Genomic DNA, 27,345 nt, shown 5'->3' on the forward strand with positions numbered 1-27,345 from the left:
AGAGAAGTAGACTGTGTTGCTTATTTAGGCAATATATTTGAAATTATGTACATGTAATTCACAGTATGAGAGGTAATTTGAGGATGATGGCCTATTCTCTGATAATAGCCATCCTTGGCATTTAATGGGACTTGAATGTTTACAAAGGATCAGCTAACAGCTTGTAACTAACAATCAATTACGCGACTCCGCCAGAGAGAGCTTAATGAATGCAGCGCTAATTAGCCAATCCAGAGCTGTTAGTTCCCCCCGTCAGCCGCTGGCATCCACCTAATTGGCCACATGCTTCCAGATGAGCCACGGCCCGCCAAGCAGCGGCGCGCTCGTGCCAACTACAGCAGCTGGCAGCTGGAAGAGCTGGAGAAGGCCTTCAAGAGCACGCACTACCCTGATGTGTTCATGCGCGAGGCCCTGGCACTCCGACTGGACTTAATCGAGGCTAGAGTTCAGGTACAACCTCTTCAGATGCCTTTATGTTACTGATGATCTTTGACGCATAAGATTTAGGTCATATATTGTGTATGTTGGCTCCACATCAGTCATAGAGAGCTACTTGATGACTGATATAATTCCGATGCACAGTTTCCTTCTAAACTGTTTTCTTTTATAGTCTTATAATGTCTTGTCTGGCTAATCAAGAGCTTAGTAAGTAGCTGATTAATTCACCTTTATTTTAATTTTTTTAGGAAAGATATAAACAGTGCATCCCAGTGACTCTTCACGATTGGAGCTCAGAAGCCAAATGTGTTTATTATATAAATGGCACAATACCAGGAAAAAAAATAAAATAAAAAATCAGACCTCAAATCCTGTAAGAAAAAGCAAAGATTGGAGTGAGATTAGGAAAAGAAATGTATTTAAGGAACTGGAAATGTTTACACATCACAACGCCTTTAGGATTGATTTTTATATTCTCTCTCTCTCTCTCTCTCTCTCTCTCTCTCTCTCTCTCTCTCTCTCTCTCTCTCTCTTATATATATATATATATATATATATATATATATATATATATATATATATATATATATATATATTAATGCATGCTATGAATTTTTTAAATATGTCATTTTTGTTTTGCTTTCTGTGAACTATGAAGTGATTCAGTAAAAATGAAAAAAAAGAAAGCAAAGTTAGATGAGTATTGGGATCTGATGATAATTTTAAATTTTCAAAAAAGGAAAAAGTGCCATTTCTACCCATTATAAATATGTATCATTAATATAACCTGATGCTTCCTGTACCTCATGCCTCATTTGTGTCTGTACGGTGCAGGTGTGGTTCCAGAATCGCAGGGCAAAGATGCGCAGACAAATGAAACTTCAAGGCCAGAGTGGAGACCTGTGTGGGAAAGAGAGAGAGTCGGGCCACCCGACACCCTCCAGGAGGAGCACAGAGTCAGACGGCGACCAGGTGCTCTGCTGGGACAGCAAAAAGGAGAAGAGTATCGGACATGCACTGCACCCGGAGGCCAGACAACAGGCACGATCAGGAGAGACCAGTCCTGAGGAGTTCCGCTTCTGCAGCATTGCTAAACTGAGAGCCAAGGCCAGGGATTATGAAGCCGAGATCCACAGCACTGCGGCCAAGAGCGACAGGAAGTCGTGCTTAAAATCTCACGTGTCTGAAAAGTGACTGTTGAAGCTCTGGGTTCCTGATTTCTAGTTTATTTATTGTCGCCTCATTATTACACAAGTTGGAGATGCATTTCTTTATTTTCTCCTGATATTTCGGTGTCTTTTGCATTAATATACATGTGAATATTTCTAACACAATCTCTGATCACAAAGGTATTGTGTGTGTGTGTGTGTGTGTGTGTGTGTGTGTGTGTGTGTGTGTGTGTGTGTGTGTGTGTGTGTGTGTGTGTGTGTGTGTGTGTGTGTGTGTGTGTGTGTGTGTGTACTAAACCTTCTCTGTTGTTTTGTAACAATTTTCATATCCGATGGGTGATTATTATATTTTTCCTAGCATTATTATTTCAAAAAACTTTAAAAGATAAGAGCATAAGAGCAAAGCATACAGATGCTGAGCATTTACACTGTAATTCAGATTGTATTATTAAAAAAAAACATAATATGAATCACAATCAGAATTTGTGTCTCTTCTGCATGAATAGATGGAACCATACAATTTGTTTTGGGCAAAACATTTGGCATAATGTTACTACAGACTAATGTAAACTGAATTATCTGACAAGGAAGCGAACGATGAGCTCATCGATGGCCTCGGCTTCAGTCAGCTATCCTGTTTCACTAACTGGAGAGAGACGAAGGATGTCTGCAAGCTGCCACAAGCTCGTGGCAAACACAATGGGGACGGTTGAAAAATGACTGCCCTGTCTGACAGAAGTGCTCCGTGAAAGGCTACAATCGCTTGTCCTGCTTTTCTCCTCCTTTTGCTTTCATTCCTCACATAGATATTGACTAGAGGATGATTAACGTCTGATCTTCCAACACCTTTTAATGAATTAACACCCAATTATATAGTGTAAGTGAGCCTAATATGTGTACTCAGGACTCCAGAAAAGCTTTTCCTGATCATTTAGATATAGATATAACTTAAGCAGCATAGGTTTTGTCTTTTTTTTTCTCCCTTAGTGTAGCTTGAGTGACAGTCAGTAAGTGCACCACTGTGAGATCAGGCTCAGTGTGATGTGATAACGCCCTCTACTGGCCGTGGATGCATATATATATATAAAGGCTTTGAATGGATCCAATCTACAATAGATGCAAAAGCAAGCAACCGCTTTGATCTTTAATAAGGATTTTTAAGATGAATATTTTAAAGATGTTGCTTTTATATGTAGGAACAGATTATATAACACCGCTGTTATAGAAAATGTAATTGCAGTTCTGTTTCTCTTCATATAAGCATACGAGATAGTTATGAATAGCAATAACTGCTATGATAAAAAGAAAAAGGTTTGAACATTTATAAGCCTAATTATGAAGTAAAAGATAAGAGCAAAAAAAATCTGATTAGTCTTATTATTTAAATAATGACTAGAAATTAGCAGGAAGGTGGAAATAAAATTATCTCAGATTTAGTAAAAAAAACAACAACCTATGGACCTATAACATCATTGCAAACACATCAAGCTGGGAAATGGTTCTAAGATAAAAAAATAATCTTTCTGAAATTTCTGGATTTTGCTCTCTTGTTAATAAGACAAAAGAAAAAAAATAATTAAAATAAAATATCAGTGTTTCATGTTACACAGAATCCAGAAAGACACAAAACACCCCAAGAAGGTGTGCATTATTTTTCAATTATCTGCAGAAATAAACCATCAGAAAAACCTGTCAACAAGTTTCCTTATTTATTTATTTATTTATTTATTTATTCATTCATTCATTCATTCATTCATTCATTCATTCATTCATTCATTCATTTTGTATTTATTTATTTATTTATTTATTTATTTATTTATTTATTATTATTATTATTATTATTATTATTATTATTATTATTTTGCAGTAAAAAACAAGCATGAATTACGTTATTTCTGTAATTGATATGACACTGGAATGCCGTCCTGACTGGAACTACTTTATATGTTCATTACCTGAAAAGTAACTGCATGCCTTAGATTAGAAGGTCTGTCAGCCAATCAGATTCAAGCATTTAATATCCATCCTAGTACAATACTTTAATAATAAAGCAAAAAACAGTCAGGAAAAAGGGTGGTTTGTTATAAAGAAACTGAAGCACTTTTCTTTAAAGAGATGAATTGTACTTTCAATTTTAAAAGTAAAATAGGATATTAAAGGCAGGGTCTCCGATTTATGAGAAATGCTTCATAAAACTGAGTCGGGCCGAATAATAAACATAAATCAAAACAAAAATCAAAACAAACGTGTAGCCAATGAGCAGAAAGGGGCGGGGCTTGTTGATATGGGCGGAGAGAGTGTTCAGTGCGCATGTATGACATTAGCAGAAAGCGGTTTTAACATTGACATGGAGGATAAAAACAAAGAAAGAAAGAGAAGAAAGACTTACGATAAGGACAAGAAGTAGGACGTGTTAATATAGGATCAGCTTTCCAGCGCTGGAGAGAACTGAAGGAGCAGGAAGTTGGCCACATATTCACAGGTTGGAGTTTCCCGAGTCAATAACTCCTGAGCTAAACGCTGTTACTACACAAATAACACCTCTTTTCTATCGTAGTAATGTAGAGAGGCAGCTACAACCGCGTTTTGTGTAGTAACAGCGTTTAGCTCAGGAGTTATCGACTCGGGAAACTCCAACCTGTGAATATGTGGCCGACTTTACTTAAGACGCCGAGGCGCTTTTTTCCTTCTCGATAGGTGAATAACGTTGGTTTTGCTTTGTTACACAGAACTAATATATGCCTTTGTCCTTTACATGATTATGCTTGTGTGGCATTTTTGCTTGTTTGTTTATCTACAATCGTATTGTTCTTCCCTTCAGCTATGATAAAGACACATTTATTTCCATTAGTCGCCTGGGTTACGTATGTATGTGTGGGCGGAGCTATCGATACAGGGGCGGGACCCATTTGGGTTAGGGGCGTGTTTGTTTTGGTGATTTTATACATTTTCAACACTGGCTTTCAAAAATCGGAGACCCCGCCTTTAATGTTGAGTGAACTGTAATCCCAAACTTTGTTAGCCTGTACTTTTTGGTTAAATAGTGACCTCTATGGGTGCTAAGTGTCAATGGGAACAGATTTCATTTCTAACCTGTGGCTCTGGGGGGGGGGTTTCCTGGCTCTGGATTATTGCCTCAGAGCAGAAAGACAGAGAGAGAGAGAGAGAAGTTGGAAGGAGGATGGCTGCCATCAGGGCTCTTCAACAGTGGTGTAAAGTCCAGTGTGATGGCTACAGAGATGTGAATATAATCAACATGACCACCTCGTTCAGAAACGGACTGGCTTTCTGTGCTCTCATCCACAAATTCAGACCGGACCTCATGTAAGAGAGACTTTATTCATATAAATATTCATCTCTGTATATGTTTCTAAATGCGTAAAAATACTAAAAATACATAACAACATTTTATTCCAATCTGCAAACTTAAGTGTTTGTTCTTGGAAACTGTAAATGAGTTGCAACTGTAACTGTCATGTTTTTTTTTTTTCATTTTACACTTTTAATCCAGTCACAAAGTGATTTGTTCAAAAAATATTTATTTAGAACCTAAACGATGTTATTTATTAACGTTAGTACGAGTCGAGATAGGAAATAAGCTACAGTTAATGCATTGGCTTCAGTAATGATGATCTCTAAGGATATCAGGATCTCAGTTTTTAATGCCTGACCATTGTGTGTTCACATCCTCTGAAATCATCCCAGAATGAGAAAATGACTCATGTTTGTTTGTTTCCTTTCAGAAACTTTGAATCCCTGAGTAAGGACAATGTGTATGACAACAACAGCTTGGTAAGATTTCCTGTTTCCCGGCTAAGGAAATGACGAAATATATACAGATTTTTTTTTTCATTATATTTTGAACATATTGTTTTTAGGCAGCACAGAGAGCTTTTTAAACTGTCACAGCTCCAAAGTTGAAGGTTTGATCCTGCGCTCAGGTTACTGTCTGCCGTATGTTCCTCTAGATTCTCCGGTTTCCTCCTACCACAAAAAAAAGAATCGATGGCAGGAGGTAGATTGGCTAGACTAATCTGCCCCAAGGTGTGAGTAAGTGTGTGTGTGTGTGTGTGTGTGTGTGTGTGTGTGTGTGTGTGTGTGTGTGTGTGTGTGCACGTCGCCTCACACATGATGTTTCTGGGAAATCCTCCAGATTGACTGCAGTCCTGACCGGGATAAAAATTGAATGGTTCAGGCTTGTAGCTTTGGAGCTCCATTTTCTTCTGTACGTTCAGTTTTCCGAACGGAATCCTCTCCGGATGATCTGTTGATATTCTCATCTTTAAATGATATGGTTTTATGAGCACGGCCAAAGGTCATGGTGTGTAAATTACAGTGTATATGAGTGAGTACCTGTACAATGTTATGATCTAGACCACATTCTAAGCTTCATTTAGATGTTACAGAGGAATCATTTCCAGGCTTTATTGGTGTCGGACGTGGACCTGCTTACTGGGTATCAAAGTGAAACCTAGAGTAAACTTTTTAACCTGGGAGGATCAGGATGTAACATCAGGATGTAATAGTAAAGGCAAAAATCTAAAAATAGCATTTATATGGCGGTGAACGGCTGTTTTGCGATTGCGCTCTTTTTTTTTTTTTTCCCCTTCTCAGTAAGTGTGTATTGAGCGTATGAGAACACGTTCACCACAGCTGGGACTTTTCCATTATGAAAAGCTTTATTTCCTTCCTGCTACCATCCTTCTGTCCTTCCTTCCACTAAAGGCCCAGATTACAGGCCCCTGTAGTGAGACAAACGCGACGATCTGTCCTGAAACGCTCGCCGCTGCCGGAGGAACCCGAGCTGTGAGGAATAACTCCAGTTCATCCATTATGAAGCGGTGTAGCTATCGAACATCTGATCCTTTCCGTCAGGATGAGTTTACTTCTGTTCTACTACTGTCATGACAAATGTTAGGTCCTTTGTACATTTTAAATACTAAACACAGCCAGGCTGTTTTTATTGCAGCGCCATCATTCTGTTTTCTTCATAATATATGGGTTCAGTCCTAAAGAGGGTCCGATCAGACGGTTTGCGTCCATCTATTCTCTGTGTTATTGTCTGTGTACGCTGTATTAAACACTGTTGTGTGTGTGTGTGTGATGGAAACAGGAAAACAGTGCTGACACTTCGCTATGGGTCCTGCACTTATTTTTTTAGCGAAGCAGCTGCCATGCAGGAGGATGTAGAGCCCTGTATAATTTAATGAGCCTTGTCCGGGTCAATCCTAAACAATATACCTCCCAGTCCTCTTTTCCAGGTCCCAGAGTGTGCACAGGAAATGTTTTATTCAGCATGTGCTCACAGACCAGAGCTGGAAAAGTAAACTTAGTGTCTCTCTGACCTTTTTTGTTCTATGTAGACAGATTATTCTGTGTAGACAGACTCTTCTAGTCTTTCTCATTTGAAGTGTGCTCATATTTAGCAGTAATCACACACATCATTACAATCTAATGAAATCACCAATCTGATTGGCCAGAAGGTGCGTTTCGTTAATATTTTACAAAAGTACGGCCCTGACAGTAGCGCAGAGCGTAAAGAGCGGCTGCGATGAGGCTAGATGATTTCCAGAACGGATAAATGTGTCTCACAGACATCACCTTAACATTGCGTAAAATCCTTAATTGTTATATAAGAAGTAAATATATCCGATGGTGTAATATCTGATGTCCTGGCATCACATTTATTTTCCTTTTACATGCCTTGCCACGTTTATTATATTCCTGTGTAACACAGTTATGATATTCCTTCCTTACATACATCTCTGGGGTTTGGGGTTCGATTCCATCCTCCGCCATGACTCAGGGTTTCCTCCAGGTACTCCGGGTTGCGCTGTAGGTTGATTGTGCTCCAGACTTCCTGGAAGCATCAGGAACGTGTTGTTTACTAACAAATGACCAGGTTTGTTCTGTCTTCCCAGTTTCACGTGTGTGATGTCACACTGACATCAGCCTCACCCAATGATTCTAGCTTGTTACATAATGTTACCTACCAAAAACCTAGTGAGCTTTGAGATTCAATGCAAATTCACTGAATACTAGTGTGTGTGTGTGTGTGTGTGTTTCAGGCGTTCCGTGTGGCTGAGGATCATCTGGGAATCCCGGCTCTCCTGGATGCAGAGGACATGGTGGCTCTTCCTGTCCCAGATCGACTCAGCATTCTCACTTACGTCTCACAATACTACAACTACTTCAAGGGTCGCTCACCCAGTAAGACTATCGTAGATAATCAAACTTATTATTATTATTAGGTGTGTTATTAGTATTATTATCACTGCTTCTATTGTATTTGTGTGTATTTGAGACGATTTGTTCAGGACTGGGTATTAAATAATACGTTTCTTTGTAGTAGGAGGAGTTGGAGGCGTCAAGCGGCCGGCAGAGGACTCGAAAGAGGAGCCGTCAGAAAAGAAGAATCTCCCTGTCACTGCCAAACCTTACAGCCCAAACACACATCCGGTGTCTTCCTCTGTCTCCTCTAAACTCACTCCAAACAAGCTTGTCTCCACCTCTGTGACACAGCAGCGTGCCCAGGAAAAACACCTCGCATCCAAAAACATCAAGACCTCACCAAGCACTGATTCAACATGCACGGTGAAAACCCCAGGCAGGAACGCTGACAAGGTACAAGTGCCTCTCGTCTTTACTTTGGTCTTTTTCTCTCTCTCTCTAATTGCTGTTTTTTTTTAAAGCAAGTAAGAATAATCCAAGCCAGTAAGTCATGCAGTGGAGAGTCACTGAGTTTGTGCTGTGACTAATTTAATGCTTGGCAGCGATAAGCAGTCCTGGTGTGTGTGTGTGTGTGTGTGTGTGTGTGTGTGTGTGTGTGTGTGTGTGTGTGTGTGTGTGTGTGTGTGTGTGTGTGATATATATACACACACACACACACCACACACATATATATAGTGTGTGGTGTGTGTGTGTGTATATATGTGTGTGTGTGTGTGTGTGTGTGTGTGTATATATGTGTGTGGTGTGTGTGTGTGTGTGTATATATATATGTGTGTGTGTGTGTGTGTGTGTGTATATGTATGTATGTATGTGTGTGTGTATATATATATATATATATATATATATATATATATATATATATATATATATATATATATATATATATATATATATATATATATATATATATATATATGCGTGTGTGTGTACATATATATATATGTGTGTGTTTGTGTGTGTGAAATGCATTTCAGACTCAGCATAACACATTGTGTGTTGGCCCAGAAACCTAAAGTCATATATTTGAAGACAATTAAAAAAAAAAAAAGATGTTTACATGCTTAAGCCTAGTAAAAAAGAGTCTGCTGTTCAACACAGTTGGAGATTTGATCTGATCACTTTTAAGACAGCTGCTTTAATGAGCCACTTACTTACTTACCGGTGATCTAAATAAACAAGATCCAATCTCGTGTCTTTATAATCTACATATCTGATGCAGTATATATTTGAAATAGAAGTGTTGATTTTTTTTTTTTTTAATAAATTGTTTATAGCCTATAAATTTTTGTGTGATGCCAAGCGGCAGAGATTGTTTAGACGCTAGTTCCTCATGCCAAGCGAAACAACGACTTGTACATGGAGCTATATGTGGAAATACCAGCTATACTCCTGTCCCAGCGGAGAGAGTTATTTCTACAGCACGTTCTTAAACAACCTAGCGTGATTAACAGGACCGTACATTATACGATAAGCCACATTAGCTCCTTTGTGTATTATTATGTGCTTTGGACATGCAAACCAAATCAGAAATAGTTATAGTTAACCACTGCATGCAAAGAGTGAATGTTTACGTCCACCAAGCTGCCGCCGCTTGGCCCCTGAGCAAGGCCCTTAACCCTCAATGGCTCAGTTGTATAAAAAAGTAAGATAAAATGTCATCGCTCTGGATGAGGGCGTCTGCTTAATGCTGTAAATGTTAAAAGACAAAAGATCTTTGGACAAAAGCTCAACTGAATAGGATTTTGCTAAATCTCTGATTTTGCTAGCTCAGCTAAAACATCTTAATCGATATTAATAAAGCTTGTTTATTCTCCCCGAAGGCTGTTTTAGTCGAGAGCTCCAATAAAACCGGCACCCTGAACAGTAAGTGTGGCGTCTGCCGGAGTCACGTCCACTTGGTTCAGAGACACCTAGTGGATGGGAAACTGTACCACAGGAGCTGCTTCAAGTAAGACTTTTATTTTTCAGCAGTCTGTGTTACGATACTTGGAATTAAACCGGATACGTAATCGTGTTCGAATCCGGTCCGTTAGGTGCTGTGAATGTGCAGCTGCTTTACAGTCCGGGGCGTATACATGTGGCCAGCAGCCTGGTACACTGCGCTGCTCTTCATCTCCTTGTACTCAGAACGACTTGAAGTCTCCAGCTAAACACAGTGGGTCGGATACGTCCGGACTCGAACCCCGACGTGGAAACGATCCATCACCTCGGCAGCACGGCTCAGTTCTGACCAGCACTGTGAAACCCGTTCCCAGATCAGTTCAGCCATCTCCGGCACCAGAGCCTTGGACCGCTTCAGCACTAAGGACTCAAGATGCCAGAAAGAGGTTTTTTCTTTCTCCCTCAGAGGCCTCTACTCCACAGAACATCATTGCACCGAAGTGTGAAGAAGACGAGAAGCAGGCGCCGGCATTGATCTCTCAGAAATTGGCAGAAGGAAACTGCAACAATAATAACAAAGCTTATAGCTGTGGGCTCAGTCCAGACAACAGGTAAGAAAAAGTAGACACTCAGGCATTATTTCATCATACAATATGACTCTGATACGCTTGTGCTTCACAGGGATATATATTTATATATTTTCGTGGATCTGGCTACATGCATTCTAATAGGTCAGGCATGAAGTGATTTTTTTTATTCTCAGGTATTTATTATTGTGTAAAGAGAAACCGTGTCTCACTGAGTAATGATTTCAGGTTCAGGTTCTCTATCAGATTATGCCAAGTAGGATTTTGTGACTTATTCCATTATCAAGCATTCAGCTGAGCAGACACTGTGATGCAAGGCTAAGTAGTAAATAATTCAGGAGATCTTTTTCTTTTTTTTTCTTTTTTTTTTTTTTGTGTGTGTGTTTTTCCTCCATCAGATCTGTTAAAGTGTTCAGCTCAGAGCAGGAGAGACATATCTCAAGCACAGAAGTCCAAGCTGGACATTTGTGTATTTCTCTCACCAACACCAGCAACACAGAGTCCCCGAGTCTGAGTGGCATAAACAAAGAGCGCACCAGACCTCCCTCCTCTTCCCTCTTCATCACCAGAGGTGCTGTTCGCGTGCCCATGACCTTTGCTTATATAGACTATGGTCTGTATTAAAATGCTTTTTAAAGGTTGCAGAGGAAATATTATTATAAACACCGAATATAAGCAGAGAGGACGAGTGCAGACGCACGGAACGAGCCGTATAAAAAAAAGCGTGTATTTCATTTAATCCACCACGATGAGTCAGAATACTTCTGATGTTTTTTGTTTTTTTTTTTCTTCCCCAACACGACCTGTAGCGTGCTGTATTTTTATTCTTTGTACATCTCAGAACCGCTTTAAATAATAGAATTTGATTATATCTGACTCTGATATCTGATTATATCTGCTTGTTTGTTGTTTTTTTTTTGTTTTGTTTTTTTTTTTCTCCGATATCCATAGCCAAAGATGTGGGGAGCCGTGAAGGCCCAAAGCTAAAGACGGAGTCAAATGAACCAGGACTAAAGTAAGTTTAATATCCTTTTGTTTATCTCTGTCTCCAAGGTATGGTATAGAAAACAAGGGACATGTCTTTTGTGGTGTGAGCAGAGATAGCTGGTATCGGTGGCACAAAGCATTAATAGACTTGTTCACACGTCGGACATCCACACCAGAGTATCAGTATCTGTTAGCAGGTGTCTCAAGTGGAATTTAGGACTCCGGTGGAAGCGACGGCAACGAGTCCGTCGGTAGGAAGAACGGCATGATACGAGGAGACGAGGTCATGTCGGTGTGAAAGGCAAGCTAGATTAGATCTCTGTTTTGTAGCTTGGAATGAGAAACTAAAACTAGATTGATCAGCACAGAATGTTTAATTAAAGAAAGAAAAGGTGGAGGACTTCTCAGGTGGAGGAAACCCAGCATGAAGCCAGTTGGGGATTGATTGTGAGCTTGAAACTCTTGGATCTCTGTGTGTGTGTGTGTGTGTGTGTGTGTGTGTGTGTGTGTGTGTGTGTGTTATTGTTATTTTGCCATCAGTATGATATTTTGATATAAGGCACTGCCTAAAACTGATAGATTTGTAGACATTCCATCTAATAATCGCCATCAGCTGTCACTCTGTGTGAAAGGCACTCGTGCCGAAGACCGAAGGCTCTGAACTCAGCGCCTTTATTTTGTTCCTAGTCTTCTGTGCAAAACTCCAGTGTTTGTGTGCTTTGCCTTAATGCTGTGCCGCTCTTACGTTTTTCTCTCTCTTACGCTGACGTGTGTGACGTGCGTGTTTCGTCCGCTTCTTCCTATTAACTTAAAAATAAAGCCGAAGACTCTTATAGCTGCTTAATAAATGGCTGATCTTCCTCCAGAACGTTCACTGAAGATACCGGCGTGACTCCCGAACAAAACAAAACCATCTGTAATGCTAAGCAGCTGAATCACCAGACCACAAACATTACTCCTTATAAATCTCCAGCCAGAGCCTCTGGTGTCTCAGGTAGGTGTCCTGCTTCCCAGCCTTCTACTTTATTCACCCGAATTAGTGTAGCACCGCCGAATGTTGGAAGAATTGACGATAGAAGCGATGTAATCGAATATCGACTGACTAACGATCGGACTACGATTTTCCTGAAATGTACATTTTTTTATTGATATGACCGATGAACGACTCTCTGCTTATTCTGTTTGGATCTCTGCCTGATAAAAACATTCTAGCTTGAATAGTTTTTAAAAAAAAAAAAAATAATCCACTAATATATCACGGGACTTTCTTACACACGCCATTTCCAGCTGTTTCAGACATTTTTAGGTTTCTAAATTGTGTTTAATGATATCTTGGCGTTGTGTTTTGGTGTGTTCGATGTTATTATTGTGTTTATTTCATTGCCTGATTTTGTCGGTCGAAAGCCACGTGTCTGTTTCGTTCGGAACGTTTTTGTCTTTGACACTAAGGAGAGGAGGGAGCAGAGACGAACTCGGTCGAGGGTTTTATTTCAAAGGCAAACAAACAGATTTATTCAAAAGGCAAACGAATCCAAAAACGCGAATCGGACGGCGGTGACGGTAAACAGGACGGGGTCAGGCGATCAGGGACGAAACACAAAGAACTAGGACACAAAAGCAGAAAAGTAACACAGGATCGAACAAAGGCTTGGTATCAGTCAGGGATGTGTACACTTCACAATGAGTGTGTGCATGTATGTGTGTGTGTGTGTGTGTGTGTGTCCTGTGACTGTAAACGTGACTGCATGTGCTGTAGGGATTGTAGTCCGGGGTGGTTATGTTTAGTGCTGGTAACTAAACTGACCTGACGGTCATGGAGGATGTACACGTGTATTTTTTTTTTTATCTGTTAAACCTCATACTTCTACCTCAGGGGAAAAAAAAACACATCAATTCAAGTTTTCAATTTCACTTCAAGTTTATTTGTATAGCGCTTTTCACAATGGGCTTCGTCTCAAAGCAGCTTTACAGAACATAAACATAGAACAGAAGTTAAACATAAGGAGAAAAAAAGAATTAATGTAGTAAAAAATTAAGATATATATAGTTCACAGTGTGTATGTATGTATGTAAGTATTTATTTATCCCCAATGAGCAAGTCTGAGGGGACTCGAGCAGTTAAAGAGCAAATAAAAACAAACTTTTTTCACACACTTCAAAATGACTTATTTTATCCTATAGACAGCCCTCCGGTCTGTATGGTGGTTTAATCCCATGGAACAGCACTTAGTGTTCACAGGGGAGACTTAGATCTATTCACCGTTTAAACAATCACCAAGAAACGGTCGCACGTCGGAGTCGCATCGGAATCGCGAGGGTGGGTTCAAATAAAAAGGTGCATAAAGTTGTTGAACTCATTTAGATGTAAATATTCGGAAAGGAAAGATCTGGAAATGTACAGTAAATGACAGAAATGGCAGAATCCCGGACATAATAGACTTGACTGAATACGATCTTACATTCGTTTATAAAACAAGGACGATTTATGTTCACTGCATAAGTCGGATCAGGTTTTCGTGAAACGTGTCACTTCCTTTTACTTACAGGCCCTGAATCTGAGCGTTCCTCTGCGCGCTCATCACCCAGGTGTACGCCGCCATGTACAGATCAACACCATGGAGGCCTGGCTGAATCCAGTAAGGTGTCACCTTTTACCCTCTGATTAAATTCACACCATACCTCCAGGTAACAAAAGTCTGATGCGCGCTCTGTTCCAGGCCGTATAGCAGGAAACGACCGAACCTGTTCGTCCCTCCAGCATCTAGTGGATGACGGTGTCTACTTGAGACGCTCTGACTCTGCAGTACATGGTAACATGTTCACACAGAATAAACACCACAAACGCATGTGTAACAGTAAGATAAAGAAGGTGTTGAAGATTTCAGTAGTGTTTTGAGGTATGACTAATACGACGACTAGGCATTCAGGGTTCCTACGGTCTTTTCTGTCTCGCTTCTCCTGTAGCCGAAGACAGAATCGCGCCATTCGAGAACAGTTCACAGCTGGAGACGGAGTCACTCCCGGTAAGTGCACACTTGAGGTTTCTCCATCGCCTGTTCGGCTTAACTTCGGGACGCTGTTTTAAAACTCCATCGCCACACGCGCCATATTTCTCCTTGTGCAGATCAGGTCTCGCCACATACCGATCGAGCAGATCACGAAGGAGCTGCAGGAAATTGAGAACAGCCTGGGTGATTTGGAGAAAGCGGGAATTGACCTGGAGAGAAGACTACGCAGTTGTGAGGAAGGTAGGAGAAAAAGAAGAGAGACGAGAGAGAGAGAGAGAGAGAGAGAGAGAGAGAGAGCAGATTCCTCCTACTGTTCATTTTATCGCCTTCTTGATTCACCAGATTTTTTTAGAACATTTGACCCAGACTATGAGCTTTTCTTTTCCTTCTGTGGGCCACTGTGACCCAGCCTCATCGATTTGCTTGAAGTAATAGAAAGTGAAGAAGAAGAAAAAAAACTAGCCTTTTAGGGAGCAGGGAATTGGCGCTTCATGCTGGCGGTTATGATAGCCGTGTGCTTTAATTGATTTTATAATGAGAAACCAATCTTGTTTTGTGAAACATTTAGCTCATGCAAATTCCGTGCGCTCGAGTCGCACTACCTAAGCTTGTTGACACAGAGTCGACATAGACGAGATCAGGGCGACTCAGACGAGATGCAGACAGGATGTGTGTGTGTTTAGAGGGTTCCAGCCTCATTCCAAACCTGTTAGTGGAGCCGGTCCACCTGGGAGGTGGAATTCCGTCGCAGCCTTGAGCGATGGGCGGCGAACAATAAAGAGGCACACATATCCAGCAGCCAGAGCCAAATGAGGCGAGGCACGGGGGAAGCTCCCTGTCCTCCTGCGGGATTCTGAGAAGGAAATGGAAAGAGACAGCATTTTGTAGTCAGACTGATGGCTAAGAGGGGACAGGGACACCTGATTGGCTGATTTCAAGGTCACCACGGCCTGAGCTCAGTGATATCATCTGCGTGCCGTCGCACTCACCTATTCTGGACCAAATCGAGCCCGGTGCTTGATCGAATTACACAAACGTCTACGTGTGTGTGTGTGAGCCGTATCCAGACCTCAAGGCAATGTCAGTGGCACAACAGACATTTTGGACTGCATTATGGTGCTATATTACTTGTGGCATAAAGCCTGACTCGTATTTCCAACACATACACACCAAGCATTTCATCGCAAAACGGTTGTTTCCTCCAGAGCATATGTAATCACGTTTTTTGCTTGGGGTGGCATGTACGTTCTATCTTCAGCCATAAGAGACTTTTACTGTCTTCTCCCCGTGTGACCTTGGCTTGTTTTGCAGAGGGTAGCGGGGACATTTTGGCGGATCCGTTGATGGTGGACTGGTTCAACCTGATTCGGGAGAAGCAAAGTTACATACGGAGGGAATCTGAGCTCATGTACATGTAGGTGATTATTTTACATCGTTCCCCCGATTAAAGAGATATCTCTCCCACCTGAGTCAATTTAAATACGTTCTAATCTCACTACAGCCTTCTGTTTGCGTTCTAGAGCCGTATAAAGACCCCAGATCTTTAAATTTGACTAGGAATAAAATTCAGTCGCACTCCTACGGTTTACGATTAACGCGCTTTAAATTTCTCTGACTCTTCATCTTATTTGACTATTCAACAGAACAAAAACTCAAGGTTTAGAGGAGCAGCAGCCAGGAGTGGAAGGAGAGCTCAGGAAGCTGATGACTAAACCAGGCAAGATTTAAAAAAAACATTATATTAATGTAGATACAGGGACAAGCTACAATCCTGGTGTAGTGACAAGCTACAAACCTAGTGTGTTTCTGTCACAGAGCATCTCAAAAGCACTTCAGAAAGGAAGAGAGAGTCTGATCTCATGAAGAAGCTGGTGGAGATCGTCAACGACCGGAACGCCATCGTGGACGGGCTGGAGGAAGACAGACGGAGGTCAGCAGTTCCACACCACACCTCCTTCCTCCGTCAGAACTCTTATAGATTTTTACCACACTTTTTTTTGAAAAAAATTATTTATTTATTTATTTTTTATCATCGTATCAATTTACATACGAACCGGATTATTATGACGAGCCGTTGAACTCGGATTAAACAGTTTTCTGTGTGTATTTGCATTTCAAGAGAAGAAGAAGAAGATCAGCAGCTGAATGAAATGATGCAGCGGCTTGGTAAGTCGGTCAGTTTATTCAGCTAAGCACAGAAACGTGCAGGATGCTGAAGCGGAAACATTTTGTCTTTCTTGGCCTAGGTGTGCGCAAACTAAAGAGCAGGAGAACGTCGTCCTTCTCTAAGGTGTTCAGACGCAGAAGTAAAAACCAAGGAAGGAAGGAAGAACGATCCGTGGCCGAGCCGTGACTCGGTGACGCAATCTCGCCACGCACAGCCGCTCCGGTCCCTCAAAGAACTCTGTGAAGTGCGGCAGGTCAGATTTGTAGTATAATGAAACAGAACACACACCGTGCTTTGTTTGTGCTCCTCGGTTTACATCCCAGACTGCACTCAGCCACACCTACAACATCCGCTCAGTGGGTTTATTCTCTTCACTCGCTTTACATGCTTCTTATACTCTATGAAGAGAGAGAGAATAAAAATCTAACAATTAATGGATTTTATTTGTAGTTTGAATTACACATAGACTTAAACATGGAATTGATACATCTAGTCATTTGATCAGATGTCTTTATTTTATTATTATTATTATTATTATTATTATTATTATTATTATTATTATTACTATATTATAATTATTTTATTACAGTGATAATAATGATCATTATAAGTTTTATTATAATTATAATAATAATAACAACAACAATTATTATTATTATTATTATTATTATTATTATTATTATTATTATTATTATTATTATTATTATTATTATTATTATTTCAGCACAACTCACTCACATAAAAACATCCTGCACATTTCTGTGAAGTGTCACTTTCCCTATTGCCCTAAAGGTGGCACTACAGGCTCACATGCCCTTCAGAAGAGTATTTAAAAAGAAAGAAAGAAAGAAAGAAAGAAAGAGAAAGAAAGAAAGAAAAAGACATTTAGAAAGCACCCTACATGCCTACACTTCCAATGTTGCTCAATATAAACTCTAAAAAATATTAAAATATTTAAAAAATAATAATAATAATAATTTTTCTAATCGATTTGGCATTACTGAAAGGTTTATATTTTTCTGTTTTTATTTACTTATTTTTATATTTATTAATTTTTTCTTGTGAGAAATAATTAGTCTTGTTTTTTTTGCTTTTTATTGCGTTAAACCTGTTTAATTATGTGTGAACTGTGGTCATGTGTTCAGATCAGTTTTGTGTTGGCTTCCAGAAAGACTCGTGTTTAAGACTCGTGTGTAAAAGTGCATGAGGAATATTAGAATAAATTACAGACCAGAGTTTTTTAGTGATTAATCCTACTTTTTTTAAAAAAAGATTTTCAACTACTTTCAATTGCTTACAAACTGTAAATACGTCGTCGTCCTCGTCTGATTTTTAGTACGTTTTTTCTTTTTTAATTACTCTGTATAATAAAAGTAGAAGACACATTTTAATGGTTGTTTACTGTGTGTGTTTCGCTGCAGTTTTATCTCCTTCGTTATGTTCTAACTGAACGATCGCTCCGTATCTGCTGTGAGATGGTGAGGTGTTGACGGTCCTCAAGGAGGGTCTCTGAACTCCCCTAGAAGTCTATAGAGATTTGGTTATAGACTAGGCTGTTGAAGTGTGTGTGTGTGTGTGTGTGTGTGTGTGTGTGTGTGTGTGTGTGTGTGTGTGTGTGTGTGTGTGTGTGTGTGTGTGTGTGTTCGTGCACACAGTTCCAGTATGAAAGTTGCCTGTAATCCCATAGAGTCTTCTTGGGGGACGTGTGGAACTGGCACTGATCTATTTTCCAACTATTTCACAATTTTGGACAACAAAGTGTGTGTTTAAAAGTTGCTCTGGTTTTATCCAAAACTTTTTTTTTTTCTTCTTCTTCTCTAGATCTTAAAAAAAAAATTTGCTAAGGCATGTAACTTGTGGAAATTTTTTTCTGTTTTTTTTTTTTCCTCCTAAACTCTGCTTAAGATTAATTTAGCTGTAATTAATTTGTGCTTTGTGCAGATTATTGATCTGATTTATTATTTATTATTATAGATCATATATCCTGTGGATTTATTTTTCATGGGATTTCTTTCTTGTTCGACTTTTATTTATTTATTTATTTATTTATTTATTTATTTATTTATTTATTTATTTATTTATTTATTTGCCTGTTTGTTTATAAATATGGATTGCTGGTAATTTGTAATAAATTGCCTTTACCTAAACAAGTGGATAGCACCCACTGAATCTGTGATCCCGTCTATACCTCCCCGAGGATTACCTCTGTCTTCTTTCCTCCTAATTTCAAATTAAAATTAAAAAGGTCCATGCTTCTGTAGCACCGGCCATAAAAATAAATAAATAAATAAACAAATAAATAATAGCGCACGCACACAGCCATAGTTTAATAAGAGTTATGGTAAAATGCATTACGATAATTTACTCACATTTAATTTTGCTCCTGCTACTTATCAGCTACCCAGGCCCAATTTTTAAGACGCATGAAATTGTGCTCATGAACTTGGAACATGGTCTTTCTAGTTCAGAGGAGCTGGGATATGATGTTGGGCTGCAGAACACCAGGCGCTGATGCAGGTGACAGTCGAGACTGAATACGTGCAATATTAGAGTTAATTAAAGCTTTGCGCCCCATCTCCCGCAAATGCTCATGCTTCTGCAATTAAGAATCAAAGGCGGGGGCTTAGTGTCACAGGGTGTCTAATACATGGCTTTAACAGGAAGGGGACCTGATTTGCCCGGCTCCTAGCGACAAGCATTAACAACAGTCTCAAATTAGAGGGACATTAATATTCATAAGTAAAACAATTCAAATGACTGGCGAAATGAAAATCCTCCGAGGTGAGCTCTCTCAACTCGCTCCGCCTGTGCCCATCAAACGATGTCATTAGGGCTGGAGTGCTTAATGTATACGGGGAAGCTGATAACGAGGATGACCACTAATGAAGGAATTAAGCACTATAGCGGTTCGAGTCACTTGGACAGAAGCCCTTGCCTTTTGGAAAATTCGTGGCTCTGTCACATTTCTGTGTACGGACGCACACAGTGAGCCGCAAGTGCAAGTGAAAATCACTTTTGTTCATCAACAGGCCAAGCAACCGCATGTAATTAATTTACAACTGCAAATTGACCTGTACTTATAATAATAATATGGCTATGATGAAGGAGAGAAAAAAAAAGGTCCTTAATCATGCTGGTTGTGATTCGTTTTGGATCTTTCTTAGGTGCTATAGTGCTTTTTAATTGCTGAGCTGCTTCTGATTCGTGACATCGTAGTTATTTGAAGTGTACTGGGACGGTCTATCCCTGCCCACACAGTTTAAAACGGGCCCACATGCCATGTGGCGTTCTGTTCGTCTTAATGTGTGTGTGTGTGTGTGTGTGTGTGTGTGTGTGGCACACGGAGACTGCCAGTGTCTCTGCCACTATTCTGTAATTATGATCCTTGAGGTAATTTTATCAGGCTCATTAGCTCTGATGAGTAAACGAGAAGCGTGCCTCTAATTTATCGGCCATCCAGACTGGAGACTGGGCCCTCATCAGCCCGATCATAATATTTGTACAGAAAGGCTGACATATTCTCTACATCATAAGCGTTTCAGAGCCAGCATGGGCAGGAGGGAAAGACTTTGATGCTTTAATCATTAATTGCATTCCAAATGATAGACTGGCAGAAGGCTGGTTCTGATAATTAGGCATGACTACAGTTACTAGACATGCTGTTTGATCTGAGTCTAAATGCTGGATGGCAGCTGAAAAAAAAAATGCAAATCCACTTCCTCTTGCTCTTCAGCTCTTCAACGCTTCACTTCCAGCGTGGACACCGAGGTTGTTTTCGTCGTATATGCGTGTGATTCTTATGTCGTAACATCCTTTGTGTTTTTTTTTGTCTCGTCTTTTCTCACTCGCATAAAGATTTTATTTTGGCTCTGTGTCTGAGAGTGTGTAAAGAGAGAGGATAATGTGCTCATTTTACTGTGTAAAAAAAAAAAAAAAAGAAAAGCACTGAAGAAAATATGCACATGGCTAGTAGGGATGTAATGGAGAGAGTGACACGGCTTGGGAGTCTTGACAAGTGCGGCTTTTCAACCATCTCAAATGAATAATTTTCCCTTCCCTTAAACATCCATAATCCAGCCGTGTTATCAGCGCCGACGCAGGAATCGGCTCGGCTCGGCTCGGCTCAGACGCGCAGCAACTTTTTATTCCTTCGCTTTAGCCGTCTGCCAGAGCGGGCAGCTTCCTACACCGCTACGCCAGAGCTCACTATAATTCGGCCCCCTGGTTTTTGTGGATCTGTGTGACGGACCCACAACAGCAGGGATACAGGAGGACAAGCTTCCCGAATGCCAGCGTGTCTTTTTCACCAACCGTCTGGGGCGACTTACTTCACACTGGCACCAACATCACTCTGGAGACAAAATTCTCTCTCCACTGAATAGAAGTGTAATTTTATCTCCCTCGTACTATTAGATGTTTAACAAATGGAGTTCCTGCTGTCCAATTCTTTCTTTCTTTCTTTCTTTTTTTTTTTTTTAGAAAATGTACTTTTTTTTTTTAAACTGAAGAATGAATTACAATAATATTTTGTTAATATCAGACAGAACTATTTTCACCATTTACAACAAGTACATTGTGCTGTCCTGAGAGATCTTTATCTGGCATGAGATAAGGATTAAGTCAGATCTGGTGACTTGACTAAAGTTATTTTCTTTTCTTTTTCAGGTTTTAATGTAACAGGGTTTTTTTTTGCTGATGAACAATCTAAGGAGTCGTTGCTCCCCGGGATCTGTGTGTAATGTCACGCCGTGCACTTCAGACTGTTCAACATCCATCTCTTCCTGCACCGTATATCTCGAGATAAATATATTAACCCGATCGTTTTCAGGTAGCTCTCGGATGCTTGAACATCCTGTAGGTCTTTAAGACGTCCGAGCCACCAGGAGTTTTTCATTTGGCATTTAGTGACATTCTAAGCCTTTTAGACAGAACCCACAGCGGGATTTCACTCACATTCGCTCTGAAGGAAAAAATAATTTTGCCCTCTATAGAAAAATGTTGGGGATGATTAAGTACACTGTGTTCAGTAAAACAACCTACAGATGGGTTCCACAGACACTTTGTGTGTGTGTGTGTGTGTGTGTGTGTGTGTGTGTGTGTGTGTGTGTGTGTGTGTGTGTGTGTGTGTGTGTGTATGTGTATATATGTGTGTGTGTGTGTGTGTGTGTGTGTGTGTGTGTGTGTGTGTGTGTGTGTGTGTGTGTGTGTGTGTGTGTGTGTGTATGTATGTGTGTGTGTGTGTGTGTGTGTGTGTGTGTGTGTGTGTGTGTGTGTGTCAATTTTTCAGGCAGTTTTTCAAACACAGAAATGAGCGATAGATAGATAGATAGATAGATAGATAGATAGATAGATAGATAGATAGATAGATAGATAGATAGATAGATAGATAGATAGATAGATAGATAGATAGATAGATAGATAGATAGATCTTTGTCATTGCATAGTACAGCTACATAGCAACAAAATGCCTGTGAGAAGTAAATGTAAAAAAAAAATTCTATGTAAATATATGTATAAAAATAAATAAATGCATAAGAATAGTATGTGCATAGGAATATGTGCCGTTATCCAATATGACTAAAAAAATATCTATATATGTTGTGCAAATGTGTGTGTTCAGTGCCTTGTACATACAAGAGTAACTAAGAACTCTACAGTGTATGTACAGATAATATACAGATATAAACTAGGGTAAGTAATGAATATACAGTTATATATCATTATAATCAGTAGAATGTGGAGGGTGGAGCAGAACCGTAATGTGGTTACGGTGTAGTATTAGTGAGACGTCAGGGTCCTGGCGGTGTAGTGTACAGTTCAGTAAGTTTATGTTTCTTTGGAAACCGGTGCGTATCGATGACGTCTTTTACAAAACTAAACTTAAAGGATCTTTTCCCTTCCTTAATACAAATCTAAAAAAAAATCAATTTGTTACTCAAACATTTGTTCACTGTGACCATCAAGCTGTTAGGAATGACACTCTGACGCTGACAGCGCAACATGTACTTGTAGTCAGGTTTCACCACATGACCGTTCGGTAGGAAAACGGCCGATTGGCTGATTCGGTAATAAAAGACACACAGGAGGCCTTGGCAGGTTCTTTAAGTGTTTTACATGGAAGTGTGTTGGTGTGTGTGTGTGTTTGATGGCCACTGTGCAGCACACACTGCGCTCTCTTCTTTTTGTAAGCTGGCAGCTTTGATACTCTTCCTCTCTTATCTCAATCCTGGCAAGGTTAATGAAGTGCTAGCACTCTTGCAGGAAGTAAAAATGGGCTGACTAGCCGAGACCAGAGGAAGCTCCAAGATGAAACGTGCAACTCGGAGCAGCTCTAAGTGGCAATTTTAGTGAATTACTGAGACAATGAGAGGAGGGGTGGCATCCTCTTAGACACAGCGGCAGTAGGTATCAGGAATGGTCGATTGGATCTCTTTTAACTCGGCTCATGTGGAATTACATTAACATTTCAGCTCTTCTTGTAATATGATCTGTCACACCTTCGACTCAGCCACAACTACCGGTCCAAAGTGGTGCTTTTTATATAATATATATATATATAAAAGCTATTCCTTGTAGTTTGGTTTGTTTGTTCGAGACATTTTACGTCTAGGGCTAAGAAGTGATTATATTCAGAATGAGAACAATAGTAATAAATATTATTCGTATTTCTCCATCATGATTTTAATGGACGATGGCGTCGGTGTGGTACATTTTAATCGTGTGGTTGGAGAATTGTTTCTACCGAAAAATCACTTCTTTCGTCTGTGGATTTTAACGTAGAAATGATTATTATTAATACCTCTAATTAAACACGTTTAACATCTTATCTAATATTGCATCGAACCTTTTCGAACCTCGTTACGGTGTTGTTTTTGGATAGATTTTACTTTTTTTTTAATCCCGATTCATTTACATTTTTTTTGTTGTTTATTTAACCGCTTATTTAACATTTTTAAAAATATAATATAAATAAAAAATTTTTTTTTGCTGTTGTGTTGCTCCGTGTACCAAAACAAATCTGTTTATTTTATGGAAATGAGCTGCTTAAAAAAAAAAAAAAAATCAATATTAAGAGCCGGTCAAGTACTATAAGGATGTGAAGCTTGACTCTTGACTGCTGCTTAAATAACAAAAGGAAATGGCTCATAATGTCAGATTATTAGGAGGAAATAAAACCCTAATGCTTTGTTACTCAAGCTCTGTTTTTTTTTTTTTTTTTTTCTTTTTTTTTAGTTACAATATTCTAATGTCCCTTTGCATCCATATGCACTAATAGGTAAACATGACTGTGTGCAAGAAATGAATCTGGAAGGTCTACTTCCAAATGAATTAGCATATAAATGACTTCATCTTATACAAATAGCGCCCTACTGCCCACAACTCCCAGCGCTAAGCAAAGGATTGTGTGTGTAAAATATGTCAGGAGGAAAATGTAAATTAATCTGTCCAACTCATCGCTCAGTCTAATGAGAAAATGGTTTTACCTTTAACCCTACTTTTCTATTTCCAGCAGCTCCCTGAAAATCACTTTTGCAGATATGCAGCATAATTGTTTCAGCCAAGTACAGGGCACCTTTTACTAGAAGCAAAACCGTTTGGAGTCTCGCGGCTTCATTCATGAAATCAAAGCCGAAACAAACGATTCGCCGACTACGGAAACATATCGATACGTCACTCCTGGTGAAATCCTTATCCATACTCCAGAATCTTTATCCGGACCTGGCAGACGTTAAACGGTTAATTAAACACACCGACAAACAAACAACATCAGGTTAGCACATGATCTAGATCTTTCTCTAGATCTTTAGTTAAGAATCACAGATGTAAAATGGAGTCATTGTATAAAGTAAAGTCTGAGCTCTGGACTTTACTGGACCGACCACGAGAAGGACAAGCGTCTTCATCGATGAAGGTTCGATGGCTTTGGCGATGATGTTAGCACTATATCGAGTTCAGACACTAGTGATGATTAGAAATTGCTGAAAAGCTATTGGATACACAATTACACACAATTAGTCTATAGTGTAGAGTTATAGAAAGGAAATCGCTTAGAATCACGTTCTCCATCCAGGCTCAACCGGATGACGACGAGGTTCCCGTACAGTATATCGTCTCAGGGAGCTTTTTTCTTTCTTCCTCATTAGGTGATTTATGCTGATTATGAATTTATACATTTCTGTTCAGAAGGTTTTCTCTCTCAGTGAAAGAGCCATGCAGCAGCACGTAGGCACTAAAAATAAGAAGTCGCTCTATCAAAAAAAGTGAAGTGCGAAGTGTTCGGATTCCTTGGATATCTGACGTATAAATGATTTTTGCTAGATTTGTTATTAATATCTCACCTGTAAACGGATCGTAATCGTTTATTTGACGATACAGTCCGTACAGTTGCACCGGACGTCTAATGTACTCTCTCTTTCACGATCACGATCGTAATTAAACCTGTAGAATTTTTCCCATTTCGGAAATCCGAGCTATTTGTTACATAGCTGGTGGTAATACGGTAGAAGAGGCTTATCGAATTTGGTTAGCTAATTAAGCAATTAGCTTATTTCGGCTCAGTGCTGCCACTGAACAAATACGGGGCATTGTGTGTTCCCTGATATGCTAACGCAGGGGCGGGGCTCTTATGACACGGAGCGGCTCTCATTGGCCTCCTTGGGATTAAAAAAAAAGTCAACAAAAATCAAGCCACATGGCTTTTTTATTCTCATTTGAACCTTTGTAAGCACACACACACACACACACACACACACACACCTTTTCCTCTTCTTGATTTTTGTGTTTAACATATTAAGACACCGGACCGTTGTATCGAGGTTTCGGTGTTCTTGCACTATTAACACACGGGAACTTAAAGAGAAGATGACGTATTGTAGCCATCTTTTTTTTTTCTTCTGACTATCCACTGTGATACCGCTCAACTTCCTAAGGTTAAGGCATGAGAAAGAAAAATGCAAACTAATGAGGTTCTAATTACAGCATCATGCCTCAAAATGCTTCTCAGCCTGCTGTCGTATTTTCCTTGACGTTTAATTAGATATATTATTACCAGTACACACTGTGTTTAATGACTAACCACATCAGCGAGGCTTTAGTTGTTCCGAATGTATCGAACGGCGCTTTTTCAGATGATGGTTCTGGACCACGCTGGCGGCAATACGTAATAAATAAATGTTCTTCGTACAGTCAAATTCAACTGATGGGCCCAATATGAATAAGTGCTTTTCTGCAAGCCGGCTTCTAAAAGCGCCTGTAGAAGGCAATGATGCAAGCCCATAGCCTAATGACTGCCACTGTCTGTCATGTTTGCCAATTATTTCACGTCCTGCTCTATCTGAAGATGTTTATTGCTATAGGCTGCTAGGAGAATTAGGCTGCACTTTCAAAACACATATTTGGGATTTTTTTTAAGGATTTGTGCCAGATTGTCCCCTCCTCCTCCTCCTCCTCCTCCTCCTCCTCCTCCTCCCGTGGCCTGAGGGAGAACGCTCACTGTTGCTGTAAATTCTCCAATACAATCTCATTCAGCAAAAATTAGTTTCTAGAGGCAAATGGCAACATCCCACTTGTGATCCCCAGAGGTTCTGTTTAAAAGTACACTAACCTGCGGAACCGTCCCACATAAAATCTGGAGGCTGTGGCACACACACTGAGAATTGATTGCATGATTGTACACTGGACCGTTCTGTATCTCTTGGTGTTTTTGGTCTTGGGCTCAAAATACACACTAAAGCTCTTATTTTCTGTACTGGTGTTATTGCTGAACCAACAACAAACTAAACAACTTAACTCTACGTGGAAGGATCTTTTAGTGATCTTTAGTTTCTTCTGGAAAGAAAAACGATTTCTTTAGGACATGGACACGGACCTCTTAAATTTAAACTTAAATTCAGATTCATTTGTTGTTCCTTGTATTGAGCTTTCAACACCGGACGTCGTCACAACGGCAGTAATTCAAGATATACATGTTAAATATAAATCTGTTTCGATCATCTCTGGAGAGCAAAATAAATAAATGTAAATTTATAAATGTAAAAATTTAGAACATTTTTTTTCGTAATTAAATTAATTCAAATATGAAGCTAATTATTTTATTATTAGTATTATTGTTATTATTATTATTATTATTATTATTATTATTATTATTATTATTATTATTATTATTATTATTATTATTATTTTCCTTCAGTTTTTGAGGATTAAAGTAGATTAAAAACAAGACACGTGATACATGCTTTGTATCCGAAACCATAAAGAAACCTGGAGAATGTGAAAATCTACAGTACATAGACTGGGAAAACACAGTGTAAGTGTGAACGTGTAGAGCGTATGATGTAGAGAATAAAGACAAAGTTGTAGTTTTACTCTTATTGGTTCTGAAGTTTTGCCATTTTGTGTAATAAATGAATAATAATACAAATATATCATATAAACAATAATAATAGCTTGTGGTGAAGGGATGGATGGGTGGATGGATAGATAGATAGATGGATAGATAGATAGATGGATAGATGGAGAGAGACCTGACCCATTGGCTGTGACCCCATGTTGAGAACCACTGCTTTAACAAAAGAGCCATTACTCTAGAAAACCGTTATTTAAAAATGTACATTGTGCTAGCGTCAGTATGGACAACAGTTAGTTAGCCAGCCGTGTGCAACTCGTGCGCAAAGGTCAGAACCCGGCACACATTAGAGATGGCGCTAATTACAAAACGCTTCAAAAGGTTGATTTAAGAAGATTTAGTTTTGCCGTGTTAGAGTCATCGCGTGTCCAAGGCCGACGTAGCGGTCGGTCGTCTCATGAATCCTGAACGCTCCTGACGTTTTTAACTGTCGTCCCCGCTCAGTCACAACATGAGGTTTGTCCTCATGAAA

At 39.6% G+C, this 27,345-nt stretch overlaps 2 protein-coding genes across 7 annotated transcripts in view; both read left to right on the forward strand.

The window, feature by feature from the left end:
- Positions 1 to 2,028, forward strand: si:dkey-43p13.5 (paired mesoderm homeobox protein 2). The gene is made up of 2 exons (XM_027173898.2): positions 1 to 450; positions 1,273 to 2,028. Exons 1-2 carry the CDS (start codon positions 283 to 285, stop codon positions 1,630 to 1,632), a joined length of 528 nt encoding a protein of 175 aa, XP_027029699.2. The 5' UTR covers positions 1 to 282; the 3' UTR covers positions 1,633 to 2,028.
- A 2,707-nt stretch (positions 2,029 to 4,735) lies between these two features.
- The window catches only part of micall2a (mical-like 2a), a 37,001-nt gene continuing 14,391 nt past the window's right edge, over positions 4,736 to 27,345 (forward strand). The window contains exons 1-19 of one of the 6 annotated variants that reach the window (XR_007139421.1): positions 4,736 to 4,931; positions 5,351 to 5,399; positions 7,676 to 7,817; positions 7,957 to 8,231; positions 9,659 to 9,786; positions 9,872 to 10,330; positions 10,705 to 10,877; positions 11,258 to 11,321; positions 12,160 to 12,287; positions 13,840 to 13,929; positions 14,011 to 14,103; positions 14,258 to 14,316; positions 14,418 to 14,541; positions 15,613 to 15,715; positions 15,945 to 16,018; positions 16,117 to 16,231; positions 16,421 to 16,467; positions 16,548 to 16,721; positions 21,134 to 21,539. Coding sequence is in view for 3 of the 6 variants with exons in the window: in XM_027173900.2 (XP_027029701.2) it covers positions 4,789 to 4,931; positions 5,351 to 5,399; positions 7,676 to 7,817; positions 7,957 to 8,231; positions 9,659 to 9,786; positions 9,872 to 10,330; positions 10,705 to 10,877; positions 11,258 to 11,321; positions 12,160 to 12,287; positions 13,840 to 13,929; positions 14,011 to 14,103; positions 14,258 to 14,316; positions 14,418 to 14,541; positions 15,613 to 15,715; positions 15,945 to 16,018; positions 16,117 to 16,231; positions 16,421 to 16,467; positions 16,548 to 16,654 (2,373 nt within the window). In the remaining 3 variants the exon portion in view is untranslated. The other 5 variants (XR_007139420.1, XM_047808210.1, XR_003444798.2 and 2 more) reach the window with 5 other exon arrangements.

This window comes from Tachysurus fulvidraco, chromosome 24, assembly GCF_022655615.1.
Source record: "Tachysurus fulvidraco isolate hzauxx_2018 chromosome 24, HZAU_PFXX_2.0, whole genome shotgun sequence".
NCBI lineage: Eukaryota > Metazoa > Chordata > Actinopteri > Siluriformes > Bagridae > Tachysurus > Tachysurus fulvidraco.

Bases quoted from the DNA above. Each gene is read 5' to 3' on its own strand.
- si:dkey-43p13.5 (XM_027173898.2), top strand. From the start codon at position 283: ATGCTTCCAGATGAGCCACGGCCCGCCAAGCAGCGGCGCGCTCGTGCC. The intron at 451-1,272 runs GTACAACCTCTT...TGTACGGTGCAG, and splicing joins TAATCGAGGCTAGAGTTCAG to GTGTGGTTCCAGAATCGCAG.